The sequence below is a fragment of the Rhodotorula graminis genome (genome assembly GCF_001329695.1).
Source record: "Rhodotorula graminis WP1 unplaced genomic scaffold RHOBAscaffold_8, whole genome shotgun sequence".
In the NCBI taxonomy this organism is placed as follows: Eukaryota; Fungi; Basidiomycota; class Microbotryomycetes; order Sporidiobolales; family Sporidiobolaceae; genus Rhodotorula; species Rhodotorula graminis.
The window spans coordinates 851821-863888 of NW_017264935.1; the positions used below are offsets into that span (position 1 = coordinate 851821).

Sequence of the window (12068 nt, forward strand, 5' to 3'; positions counted from 1 at the left end):
CGCCGTGCAGCACGACGGCGGCGAGCAGGAGCGGGAGCAGGAGGAGGCAGCGGCGCACGTTACGCGCGTCGTGGCGGACCAACCGGCGGCGCCGCCGGGCGCTGGCGACGGCGGCGGCGGCGACGAGGCGGCGGGCGAGGGGGTCGCGATCCCGGCTGCGGCCGAGGGCACGAGCGCGCTCCCTGTGCGGGCCATCGTGCAGGCTGAGGAGGCGGGCGGTGGGAGGGCGGCGGGGCATGCGGCGGCGGAGGAGGACACGAGCGAGAGGGAGAGGGAGGAGGAGCGGGAGCGCGCGGTCGAGGAGAGGAGCGAGAGCGCCGGGGAGGACGAGGCCGACATTGCGCTCGATGGGGACGCTCAGGTCGACGAGGTGGTCGACGACGACGTCGACGTCGAGCAGGGAGACGTCGCCGACGAGCAGTGAGGGGTACGCTGTGCTGCCTCTCGCCCTCTCTCTTCTTCCCTTTCCTCCTTCTCGCCGTGCCCACCTCTTTCCTCTCTCTCTCTCTCTCTCTCTCTCTCTCTCTCTCTCTCTCGCATCCCTGCAACACGCACCCTCTCTCTCTCTCTCTCTTCCTCTCAAGTCCTGCGCGGCCGAAAAAGACGAACGGGCTTTGATAAAGATTCCAGGCTCGCGAAAAAAAAGGAGGACAGAGAGAGAGAGAGAGAGAGACGCGAAAGAGAGGGCTCGTGCGCGCCCTACGGACCGGCCCCCGGTTCTCAGAGCTTTGCGAGTCAACTGCTCTTGGGCGCCACCTCTGCGAGCGACTCGCGGAGGGCGTCCATGACTTTTGCGACGTCGGTCGGGCGCTCAACGACCTGCGAGGGGGGGCGGGCGGGAGGGGGTCAGTCAGGACGAGGGACGAGGACGAGCCGGGTCGGGCGGTGGGAGAGAGAGAGAGAGAGGGAGGCTCACACTGACGCCCATGTGGCCGAACCTGTGAGCCGACAAGCACAAGTGCAGTCAGTCTCAGTACTGCTCGAGAGAGAGAAGGAGACGGACGACCGAGGCGAAAGGAGGGCGCGCGAGCTCACCGGATGTACTTGGTCTTGATGTCCTTGTGGAGGCCGCCGGCAATGACAATGTCGCGCTTTGCGAGCGCGCCAATGAGGGCCGGCGGCGGCACGTCCTGGGGCGTGTACAGGGCCGTCATGCCGTTGGCGCACGCGTCGTCCTCGACGGCGACCGTCTCGAACCCGAGCTCGCGCGCCTCCTTGCGGAAGCGGGCCGAGGCCTCGCGGTGCAGCTTGAAGCGGTCCTCGAGCGAGGTCGGGCCCGCGACGATGCTGTTGAGCGACGCCTCGAGGGCGTAGATGAGGTTGACCGAGGGCGTGGCAAAGTAGGCCGGGGTGCCGGACTCGTACGACTGCATGATGGGGAGCCAGCGACGGTACGACGCAAAGTAGGCCGCGATGGGCGACTCGCGGTTGTCGAGGACGGCGAGCGCGCGGGTCGACAGGGCCGTGATGGACAGGCCGGGCGGGACCGAGATGCCCTTCTGGCTCGCGCCGACGACGCAGTCGATGCCCCACGCGTCCATGCGGATCTCCTCGGACGCGACCGAGCACACGCCGTCGAGGATGACGAGCGTCGACGGCGACACGCGGCGGACCGTCCCGGCGATGGCCTTGGCGTCCGACAGCACGCCCGTCGCTGTGCGACGCGCGGTGTCGACAGGGTCAGGACTGCTTCCTGAGGAGAGAGAGAGAGAGGTGGGACGCACAGGTGTCGACGTGGGTGAACGTGACGAGCTTGAACTGGTCCTTCTTGAGCGCCGCCTCGAGCTCGTCGAGCGACGGCCTCGCGCCGACCTTTGCGGCGCCGAGCTGCGTCACCTTTGCGCCGTACACCTCGAGGCAGTCGGCAAACGCGTCGCCAAAGTAGCCCGTGTTGAGCACGAGCGCCTTCTCGCCGTGCTCGATCACTGCGTTCCGTGCGGGTGAGCTCTCGTCGACGAGGTCTCTGAGGAAGAGGGAGGCGAGGGACGCACAGTTTGCGGCGACGAGGTCCCAACCGAGCGTGCCCGAGCCAGCAATGACAAAGGGTTGGCCCTTGTCGGTGTAGAGGAGCTGGCGGAGCATGCGCAGGCAGTTGCCGAACACGGGCGCGAAGGCGGGCGAGACGTGCGACATGCTCGGGTGGGCATTCTGCGGGCGGGCGCGTGGGTGGGTGGTGGTGGTGCGGGCGCGAGGGACGGTCGGAGGAAGGTGGAGCGACGAGGAGGGAGGGGGGGGGGGAGGTGGGGGACGACAACAGTCAGTGTGCGTGCTCGGCTGCGCTCGTGTGGACCGACACATGCTCTGCGTCTGTCCTGCTGTGCCTCTGATGGCTGCGCAGGCTCGCGTGGCCGAGCGAGTCGACGAGGAGGAAGCCGCGGGGGAGGAGGAGGGCGGGGACTCAACGGCGAACAGGACCTCGTCCGTGACCTCGACCGGGCCGGGGACGCTGAGGAGCTTGTGGGCCGATTGCTTGAACTGGGTCTCGTGGGTCGACATGGTGGGTGGTGCGAGAGGGAGGGACGCGAAGGCCGGCCCGACGGTGCGACGCTCAAAGCCCGGCTCGAGTCGCTCACTCGCCTCGCCACCTGCTGGTCTGCCCACTAGCTGCGAGCATCTCTCGGGCCTCTGAGCACCATCTCGAGCCAGTCGTGCGCGCGCCCGCCGCCCGTGCCCGTCCCTCCACCGCGATGTCCCCACCCAAGATCCGGCGGTCGCCCGCCAAGGCCAGGCCGCCGCAGAGACGCAAGACGGTGCGCTCCGAGCCTCTCTGTGCCACAAGGCAGCGCCCTGACCAGCCCCAGCCACACAGACGCGCTGCATCCTCCCGACCCTCCCTCCCGACCTCCTCCAGCGCATCTTTCGCCACGACCGCGCCATCACGCTCGACAACGCCGCCCTCAGCAAGGCGCTCCTGCCGCACACCCTGAGCGCACTCGCCTACTCGGTCCAGCTGTGGTCCCTCACGACCTTGACCTCGTTCTGCTGCGCCCTCGAGCGCCGCCCGTTCCTCGTCGACGGCGTCGAGCACGTCGAGCTCGCCGTCGCAAGGCCAGAGGACGTCGACGCCGACGTCGAGTGGTGGACTCCCGCGTCGAGCAGTGCAGGAGCAGGCCAACTCGCCAAGAGCCGCAAGGAGCTCGCATCTCGCAAGAGTGCGTCGTTCCGTCCTCCCTCTGCTCTCCTCAGTATAGGATCGAGCCCTGACCTTGTCGCCCTCGTGCAGAACGCCCACAAGTACCAGAGCAGCTCGTCGTCGGACCAGGGCTCCTGCGCGACCTGTTTCGCCTGCTGCCTCGTATGCGCACCCTGCGCGCCGTCGGCCTCGAGGTGTACCGCATCCTCCTCGCGCCCGACTACCTCGAGGAGAAGCCCTTCCCGCGCCTCGCCGGCATCGTACTCGGCGTCGACCCCGACTACCTCGGCGAGGACCTGCGCGAGCCGGACGACAACGCCCTGTTCGCCAACCTGTCGCTCATCTCGACCTTGCGCAGCGTCATCCTCGAGACGAGCGCGCACGACCTTCCCGTCACTCGGCTCAACCTCGGCACGGCCACGTACCTCGCGCCTCGCAGCCTGTACCTGCCGACGCTGCAGGTCCTCGACTTTGGGCGCATCGGGCCCGAGGCGAGCACGCTCTTCTCCGCGCTGCGCCCGGGCCTCACGAGCCTCGTCATCAGCTGCCAGTCGTTCTACAAGGGCTTCGACACCGACCTGATCCGCCTGCCGCCGACGGTCGTCACCCTGTCGCTCACGGTCGGCCTGCCGTGCCCGTTCTTCTTCGCGCCGGCCGTCGCGCCCAAGGTCGACAGCCCGGTCCTCGCTCTCGCCCTGCCCAACCTGCGCCACCTGCACCTCAGCGGGCCTCTCGTCTCGCCTTCGACCTTCCCCAACGTCATCGAGCGCCTCGCCGACCTGCGCACCCTCACGCTCGGCACCCACACCGACCTCGACGGCGCACAGCTCGTCGCCTTCCTGCGGCGGCGCCGCCGCACGGCCCTCTCGCCTCGGCCCTCGCCCTCGCCCGCCCCCTCCCTCGCGGCCCTCCACATCCACCTGTGCGGCTGCGACCCGTCGACCGACACGCTCGCGCTCGAACCGGGCCTCGTGCGCCGCTCGGCCGCGCTGCGGTACCACAGCGACCAGTTCAAGCTCGCGCGCAAGCCCAACTGGCCGCCCGGGTTGAGCGAGGACGACATGCGCGAGGTGGCGCGCGTTGGGCAGGAGAAAGGGGTCGTGATTGGCGGGTCGTGCGTGTGCGCGCTGGGGATGTGCGGCGGGGACGGGGAGGGAGGGCATCGCTGCCCTGAGGGGTGGGCGTGAGGGGAGCGGGCGCGAGGAGCAGCTTTGGGCGGTGGGCACGGGTCGAGCGGTGACGAGCGGCGCGAGCGGGCGGGGCAGCGGACGACGAGCGGCGCAGGGGGAGGAGCAGGAGCGGGTGCTCGGACCTCTCCTTTCCTCGCACTCGTCTTCCAGCCAAGGCCTGCAACCCGCGCCCTTCTCTCCAGCATGTTTGAGAGATCGTCGAGATCGTCAGCTCGCCGTCGCAGTCGAAGCCAGCCGGCGTCGGCGTCCTCGTCGACGGCACTCCGCGGAAGGTCCGCCGCTCGCTCCTCCTCCTCCTCTTCCCTCTCCCGCTCACTCGCCCGCTCTCTCTCGCCCAGAGCCGAGATCAGTGCTCTCGAACGTCGCCTGTACCGCCCTGTCGAGCCAAGGCGCACCCTGCCAACGATGCCGTCGCCGTCCAAGTCTCGCCGCCGCCCGGGCAAAGTTCCGCCTCGCCCGCCGCCCCGACACAAGACGGTACGTCGAGCCTCTCCCTCACAGGCGATCATGAGCTCACGAGCGCAACCACACAGACGCGCTGCATCTTGCCGGCTCTCCCGCCCGACCTCCTTCAGCGCATCTGTCGCCACGACCGCGCCATCACGCTCGACAACGCCGCCCTCAGCAAGGCGCTCCTGCCACATACCCTCGTCGCACTCGCCAGATACCCGCTCCTGAACGGTCCCGACCGGCTCGCCTCGTTGTGCGTCGCCTTGCGCCGGCGCCCGTTGCTCGTCGACGCTGTCGAGGAGCTCGACCTGTCGTTCGAGACTGTGTACGACGCCGGCCACACTTTCGTGTACGAGGGGCCGCAGTGGACGCCTGGAGCGATCCAGGGGCAGCTCGGGCGAGACAGGAAGGAGCTCGAGGCGCGCAAAGGTCCGCCCGTCTTTCTCAACTTGCTCCTGGACGACTCGAGCCCTGATGCTCCACCGCTCGCAGGTCAACATGTCGACGTCGAGAACTTCAAGTTGAGTCCGAGCCTGCTGCAGGACCTGTGCGGACTGCTGCCCAACTTGCGGCGGCTGCGGGTGTACGGCGTGCAGACGTACGGGCACCTCGTCGAGCCGCAGTACCTCGCGCAGAGGCCCTTTCACCGCCTGCACACACTCGAGCTCCTGTCGCGCGGTCTATACGCCGGTCCCGAGGTCTACGAGCCGCAGCATCAAGCCCTGTTTCGCAACATTGCCCTCATCCCGACTTTGCGCCACCTCATCCTTGATTCGTCCGACGTCGAGGAGCTCCCGAGGAACAACCTCGGCGTCGACCCGTCGACCTTTGTGCCGCCTCGAAGCATCTACCTCAAGAGCCTCGTGCTCAGCAACTTATCGCTCATCGGCATCGAGGTGCGCGCCGTCTTTTCGGCGCTCCAGCCCGGGTTGACGTCCGTCCATATCTCATCGCGCGCCATGTACGACGGCCTCGTCGACGACCTCGTCCGCTTGCCGCCGACCGTTCTTCGCCTGTTGATCACCCTCGGCGACGAGTGCCCGCGGTTCGTCTACCCGGACTCGGGCCCCAAGTTCGACTCGCCCCTCCTCCCGCTCGCCTTTCCCAATCTCCAGCACCTCGGCCTCGACGGCCCCCTCGTCTCTTCCTCGACCTTCCCCGACGTCATCCTCCGCCTATCCGACCTGCACTGCCTCACGCTCGGCGCGCACGCCGACGTCGACGGCGCCGGGCTCGTCTCGCTCCTGCGCGGCGGCCCGCCCTCGTGGCCCAAGATCCGCCACCTCACCCTCGACATCTGCCAGTGCGCCTCGCTCTCGTCGTGGCCCGCAACTGGGCTCTTCTCCCCGCCCCTCGTCCCGGCGCGCGTGCCGCGCTTCGTCTTCGACCCCGACGCCCTCCCGCACTCGCACCACGAGCCGCACGACCCGCCTTGCACCGACTGCGGTCGAGGGCTCGGTGTCGTCTCGTGGCCGGCGCGGCTGCGCCTGGCCGACATGCGCGCCATCGCCATGATCGCCGTCAACAAGGACATTGACGTGCGCGGTTCGGCGGTCTGTGCGGCGCGCATGTGCGGCGGCGACGGCGCCGAGGGACACAGGTGCCCGACTGCGTGGGCGAGGGCGGGCTGAGCAGGAGGAGCGGAGCGGGGCGAGCGAGCGGGACGAGGGTCCGAGGGAGGAGCGGGCGAGCGCGAGTTGAGAAGGTCGAGAGGGGTCGTCGGGTCGGTCGCGGTAGAGGTGGGAGCGGACCCCACCTGCAACGTCGACGTGTCGAATACAGCACTGCGAGTCGCAGCCCGAAGCTTGCGCGAGAGAGCGACGAGAGCGGAGTGGCCCGGCCGATTCTGCGAGCGCTTTCCGCCCGCTCGGACCTCGAGCCCGCGAGCCCGCCTTGTCTTTGTCCCCTCATCGTCTCGCACATGCTCTCGCTTCTTCAAGGGCTCAGGATCGTCGACAAGGAGCCCCCTTAACCTGCCCTTGCCTCGAGGCTCGCTCGACGCGGACCTGCCGAACTTCGTCGCGAGCAGCCTCCCTCGCGCGAGGTTCTCTCGCAATCTTTTGCCTCGCCCGCTATCGATCGCTCGTGTGTAGCCGAGCTTTGACACCTGCGCGCTCGAGGAGAGATGCGAGCGCATCTGCCGCGACGGCCTGTGCGCGAGAAGAGAGACAGAGAGCGGACAGGCTCGGGCTGAGAAGGCGACGTTTGCGACTCGCGGGTTTTCGGCTCGCTCGGGCTCACTCTCACGGGCAAGAGACTGAGAGCGTGAGAAAACGACGTGAATGCGCAGATCTAGACAGGAGAGACCGATGCGGAACCCGTGAGAGACGCGTGACGAGAGGACGAGGAGAGAATGGGTGTACAGGACCATGCGGACGCGATGCAGGACGGGACGAGGACTGAGCTGGGCGTGATGAGGGGGTAGTAGAGACAGAGGAATGAGGCGAGAGGGGTACAGTGGCGATGGAGGGTAAACTTGTCTGAGGCGGGGTTTTCTTCGAGCGACGACGAGTGACCAGCAGGCGAGGACGCGCGGAATTAGGCCGAGATGAGGGCGACGGTGTCGACGACGACAGGGGGAGATGAATGTTGGGCCGACAATGATGATGAGGGGTACGAGGAGCGTGATGTGGGCGAGGAGAGTCGGCGAGTCGAGGATGGACCGGGTCGGGGAAGGTCGACTCGTCACGGGCGACGCTGGCGCTGCGGGCGACGGACCGAGACAAGAGTCAGTGACTGACGATCGCGAGCGAACGAGTGAGAGGCAGAGGGCGCACCTTGGACGTGCGAGCGGGCCCGAGCGGGGCCGACACGGTCGGCGGCGTCAGGGGCGGGGAGAAGGGGAGGCCGTTGCCGCCGGCCGCTTGCGGGAGCGGGAGGTCGACGATGCTGCTCTTGCGGACCTTGGGCGGCTCGTCGATGGCCATGTCGGCGAGGTCGGCAGTGGGCGCGTCGACGGGCGGGAGCGCCTTGGTCGACGAGAGCGGCGTCATCGAGAGGCGCTTGGCGTGGTGCAGGGGGTGGGTCGTCGAGGGTTCGACTCGGGGCGCCGAGAGCGTCGACCACGACGGCTCGGCGTGGCCGAGATCGAGGGGGACCAAGGCGGGAGACGCCGGGAGGGCGAACTCGTCCCGCGAGATCTTCGACGCCGGACCCGCCGCCGCTGCCGCCAGGAGGTGCGCCGGATCGAAGTAGCACGACGGCGCCTTGTCGACGAAGCACAGCCTCGACGAGGGCGATACGGGTGACGGGTACGGGCGGGCGTTGGCGGCGGCGCGAAGGAAAGGTGCGGGCTTGGGAAGGTCGCCGAGGCTCAGCTCGAGCGAGTTCTCGCGCATGCGGTGGTACACCTCGTCGCGTCCACCTGTTGCACGTCGACGAGCGCGCAATGTGAGTACGGGGCCGGGAAGGACGAGAGGGGAAAAGGCGGAAAGGACGCACCTTTGCGAGCATGCGGCGCACGGTCACGGTCGAGCGCAAAGCCCTCGAACGCTGTCGCCGGCTTGGTCGGGCTCGACGCGTGCTGGCCGTGGCTTGCGAACGACGACGACGAGGTGGGCGCTGCGCCAAGAGGTAGAGCCACCGACCCGGGACGAGAGCCGGCGGCGCCGAAGCCACGGCCCGCCGCGGCCGCAGGCTGAGGCGCGAGCGACGTTGGCGACACTGGGTCGTCGACGAGCGCACTCGGGCCTGCTGCTGCACGGCTCGTCGTCGTGGCGGTCGTCGAGAGGGACCAGCCGTCGGCCCACGCGTGCAGGTCGAGCGCGGGAGCTGGTTGCGGGCGGCGGCCGTGGAGAGAGCTCGAGGGAGCGCGGGGTGTCGGGACGGCGTTGGCGAGCATGGCGATGTGCGGCGCGGCGTGCAGGTGCGAGGCGCAGGTGGTGTAGGCGTCAAGGTATTCGAGGGGGAGGAGGGAGAGCTTTTGGAAGAGCTCGAAGGAAGGGTCGCGCAGAGGACGACAGACGACCAGCTCGAGCCAACCGTGCGCGCAGGCCAGAGCCTTCGAGCTTCCGACAGCCTCGGACCTGGAAGGGGCACGAGCGGTATCAAGAGCCCAAGCGGGGGATCGCCGTCGTGGCCAGCCAAACTCAGGCACCAGCTTTCGAAGAGACGCGACGGCCGCAGCGGAACGGCCGGGCGGCGGAGCCGGGGGCTTCTTCTCGCTAGCACAGTAAAGGGGGAACGCCACTCTTTCGCAAACGACGTCGTTTCGACATCGGCGGCGCGCGCGAGCAGCTCGGGGCCGCCCATCTCTCGCCTCGTCGACCCACCTCGAGCGACAGATGCCCGCACCTGCACGCCTGCGTCCCCTCGCCAAGCTCCCCAAAGCCGCAGCAGCCTGCGCAGAAGCTGTGCGTCCCCCTCTCTCCCTCGCCATCGCCCAGGAACCCGCAGAGCGAGAGAGCCCTTCGCAACCCCACCTCCGTCCGCGAGCCTCGACTCCCTCCCGCGTCGCCAGACCCCTTGCAGTCGCCACCCAGCAGGCGCCAGTCCGAGCTCACCCTCTTGCTGCGCACGCAGGGCGCAGCGTACGGCAAGTGCATCGGCGCGAGGTATCAAGAGGTCGAGCGCGACATGTGCCAGCGCGAGTTTGCCGCGTTCCGCCAGTGTGTCGCCGAGCAGGTGCGTGCGCGCGTGCTCTCTCTCTCTCTCTCTCCCCCCTCTTCCGTCGCCGTGTTCTAGCGGCGGGCGCGACGGTGCCTGGTCCGCTCGCTCGCGGACGGCGCTAACTCTCTCTCGCCCCTTGCACCTCGTTTCAATTCTGCTGCAGATGAAGGCGCGAAAGTAGCGCTCGAGTGCGACCTCACCGTCGTCATATCACGGCCCCACCGTCCACCGCGCGTCTCGACGAGGTGCCGGCCCAGGGCGAGACGAGCAAAGCGATTTGCGCCCCTTCAGCTTCCCTCTCTCTCGTCCGGCCGGCCGGCCAGGGCCCAGGGTGCAGGGTGCAGCTGTGTGCGGAGGAGCGGTCGAGCGGGCGGAGCGGGCGCGCGAGGACAACAAGGGTCGGCCGGGTTTGGTGCTGGGTCGTCGTCTCGAGAAGCCGGGTCCGACCGCCGCTCGCGCTCGCCTCGTGGCTCCAGACGTGCTCGCGCGAGCACCCCTCGTGTTTGTACTCTATCACCTTCTTGGAACCCGGCCTTGTTCTGCGTGCGCAGCGAGCAAGAGAGAGAGAGGCGCGAGAGCTTCCCATGTCGCTCGCTCTCGCTCTCGCTCTCGCTCTCGCCACCTGCTGCGGCGCGGCGCTCTCCCTCGAGCGCTTCTCTCTCGGAGCACAGAGTCTCGGCTCGACGTTGCACAGCTCTCGCCTCGCCGTGCCGGCGTACGCGTAACAGCTGCGTGCGCCCCCTCGCTCACTGCGTCGGACCCCGCCCGCCGCCCAGCCAGCTCGAGAGCCACCCGCCTGCCCCGCTCCCGCTCGAGGCCGGCGGCCCCTGCGCGCCCTGCTGCGCCAGTGTCTCGCCGCCGCTCCCGCTCGCCACCGCCACCGACCCCGCCGCTGAGCCGTCGGGTGCCGCCGGCTCCAGGTCTGAGCGATCAAGCCGGCGCGGCGCGACTTTCGCTCGCGGCTGCGGCGAGGGCCGTGGTGGTGGTGGTGGCGCCGGGTCGTCAAAGTTGATCGGCGGGCGGATGGGAGGACGGGCGACGGTGCGAGTCGTCGAGGGGCGGCGGCGGTGGTTGGGCAGGATGTCGGTCATGTCGATGCGCGAGAGGAAGAGCTTGAGCGCTGTGGGAGGAGCGGCATCTGCAGTGCGAGGCGCGTCGCCCGTCAGTCCTCGTCCGCTGTCCGCCGTCTCGAGAGGGGAAGCGAGAGAGGGACGCACAGCTCTGTCGCCCTTTGCCCTTGCCGCCTCGCCCTCCCAGCTCGTCGTGCGCTCCTGCCGCGCCGTCGTCATCGACAAAGAGGCGCACCTCCTCGCCGCTGACCTTGTACCGCGTGCGCTTGACGCGCTCGGCGAGCGCGGCGACGGCGGGCACGGCCGACGGCGTCGAGGTCGAGATGCTGAGGTACAGGAGGGACCGGTCCTGCATTCGGGCGAGCGCGTGTCAGGCGGAGGGCACGAGGCGACGAGAGAGAGGGGGAGGGAAGAGAGAGTGTGAGAGAGAGAGTGTGAGAGCGCACGCACCTCGAGCAGGTGCAGGCAGCGCTCGCAGTGCGCCTCGAGCGCCGGCTCGCTCGTGTCAGTCACCTCGATCTCGTTGGTCGCCAAGGTCGTCAGGCTGCCCTTCTTGCGCTGCTGCGGCGGTGGTCGCGGTGGTTGGGGCGGCAAAGGCGGAGAAGGGCGCAGGCGCGACGCGATGCGGGCGAGGGGCGGTGAGGGCGCGTCGACGGCGGCGGTGGCGAGAGCAGGTGCAGGCGAGGGGTGCGAGTCGACGGGAAAGAGGTGGTCGATGAAGTTGCACAGGGCGAGGAGCGACGCGATCTCGAGACCTGCAGGAGGGACAGAGGTCAGTCGAGGGAGGGACAGGGGAGGAAAGGGAGGACGAAGCGCACCCTTCTTGTCCTGGATGGGCGGCTCGACACGCTGCAGAGAGTGCCCGAGTCAGTCTCGACCGGCTCGAGCGACAGGAGAAGGGACGAGGACGCACAGCGAGGTTGTGGTCGAGCACCTCGATGCTGCCGCCCTTCTTCCTCGGCGAGAAGACGAGGACCGGGAAACTCGGGTCGGGCTTGCGGTCCTGCGCTCGATCGAGTCGTCAGCTACCGACTCGACAAGAGAGAGAGAGAGAGAGACGAGAGAAGGACGCACCGCCGAGAGGGTGTAACCTCGCTCGCCGCCGAGCAGCCCTGCAACGTCCCTCGCCCACGTGAAGCGCGCGCCCTCCCACTCGAGGTCCCAGCACCAGGTAAGGCCGGGCTTGTTGCGCAAGTGCACCTCGGCGGCGGGCGACTCGAGCTCGACGAGGCGGTGCTTCTTGCGGTCGGGTGTCGCGAGAGGGACGGCGGGCGGCGCGGTGCGGGTGCGGCCGAGGAAGGCAGAGGTGGGCGCGTCGTAGAGGGTCACGGCGTCGCTGGACGGGTCCTGCAGGGTCGGTACAGCGTGAGCGGGTGTGCGCCAAGGCGGGGAGGTGGGGGACGAGGAAGGCGCACCTTGAACGCCGCGTACGCTGGCTCGTCTGGCTCGCCGGTGCCAGAGCGATCGATGAGGAAGTCGAGGATGCCAGGCGAGCCGGCTCGAGGGCGCACGAGCAGCGTAAAGACTGTTTGCGGCGAGAGATGAAGCGCGTTAGTCGACGAGAGGGGGGGGGGGGGGGGGCCTGCTTGCTGCAGGGGATCGCCTGCAAAATTCGCG

At 68.9% G+C, this 12068-nt stretch overlaps 5 protein-coding genes across 5 annotated transcripts; 2 read left to right on the forward strand and 3 right to left on the reverse strand.

Annotated features, from left to right (window-relative positions):
• Positions 1–599: 599 nt before the first annotated feature.
• RHOBADRAFT_48618 (uncharacterized protein) lies at positions 600–2496 on the reverse strand (the record flags this gene model as incomplete). Its single annotated transcript, XM_018415163.1, has 6 exons — positions 600–819; positions 917–938; positions 1036–1654; positions 1725–1925; positions 1992–2148; positions 2404–2496. 6 exons carry the CDS (start codon positions 2494–2496, stop codon positions 736–738), a joined length of 1176 nt encoding a protein of 391 aa, XP_018270480.1. The 3' UTR covers positions 600–735.
• A 191-nt stretch (positions 2497–2687) lies between these two features.
• Positions 2688–6551, forward strand: RHOBADRAFT_54255 (uncharacterized protein; the record flags this gene model as incomplete). Its single annotated transcript, XM_018417220.1, has 6 exons — positions 2688–2750; positions 2810–3152; positions 3224–4247; positions 4662–4800; positions 4857–5202; positions 5266–6551. 6 exons carry the CDS (start codon positions 2688–2690, stop codon positions 6402–6404), a joined length of 3054 nt encoding a protein of 1017 aa, XP_018270481.1. The 3' UTR covers positions 6405–6551.
• A 484-nt stretch (positions 6552–7035) lies between these two features.
• Positions 7036–8614, reverse strand: RHOBADRAFT_54256 (uncharacterized protein; the record flags this gene model as incomplete). The annotated part of the gene is made up of 3 exons (XM_018417221.1): positions 7036–7476; positions 7551–8137; positions 8215–8614. The coding sequence occupies 3 exons, from the start codon at positions 8612–8614 to the stop codon at positions 7459–7461; spliced, it is 1005 nt and encodes a 334-aa protein (XP_018270482.1). The 3' UTR covers positions 7036–7458.
• A 438-nt stretch (positions 8615–9052) lies between these two features.
• On the forward strand, positions 9053–9927 carry RHOBADRAFT_65264 (uncharacterized protein). The gene is made up of 3 exons (XM_018418667.1): positions 9053–9125; positions 9295–9396; positions 9545–9927. Exons 1-3 carry the CDS (start codon positions 9057–9059, stop codon positions 9560–9562), a joined length of 189 nt encoding a protein of 62 aa, XP_018270483.1. The 5' UTR covers positions 9053–9056; the 3' UTR covers positions 9563–9927.
• A 128-nt stretch (positions 9928–10055) lies between these two features.
• On the reverse strand, positions 10056–11974 carry RHOBADRAFT_54258 (uncharacterized protein; the record flags this gene model as incomplete). Its single annotated transcript, XM_018417222.1, has 7 exons — positions 10056–10516; positions 10595–10800; positions 10902–11206; positions 11270–11300; positions 11365–11454; positions 11526–11798; positions 11867–11974. Coding segments are annotated over 7 exons (1146 nt in total), but the record flags the coding sequence as incomplete, so codon positions are not given.
• Positions 11975–12068: the final 94 nt, after the last annotated feature.

Bases quoted from the DNA above. Each gene is read 5' to 3' on its own strand.
- RHOBADRAFT_65264 (XM_018418667.1), top strand. From the start codon at position 9,057: ATGCCCGCACCTGCACGCCTGCGTCCCCTCGCCAAGCTCCCCAAAGCC. The intron at 9,126-9,294 runs GTGCGTCCCCCT...CTGCGCACGCAG, and splicing joins CAGCAGCCTGCGCAGAAGCT to GGCGCAGCGTACGGCAAGTG.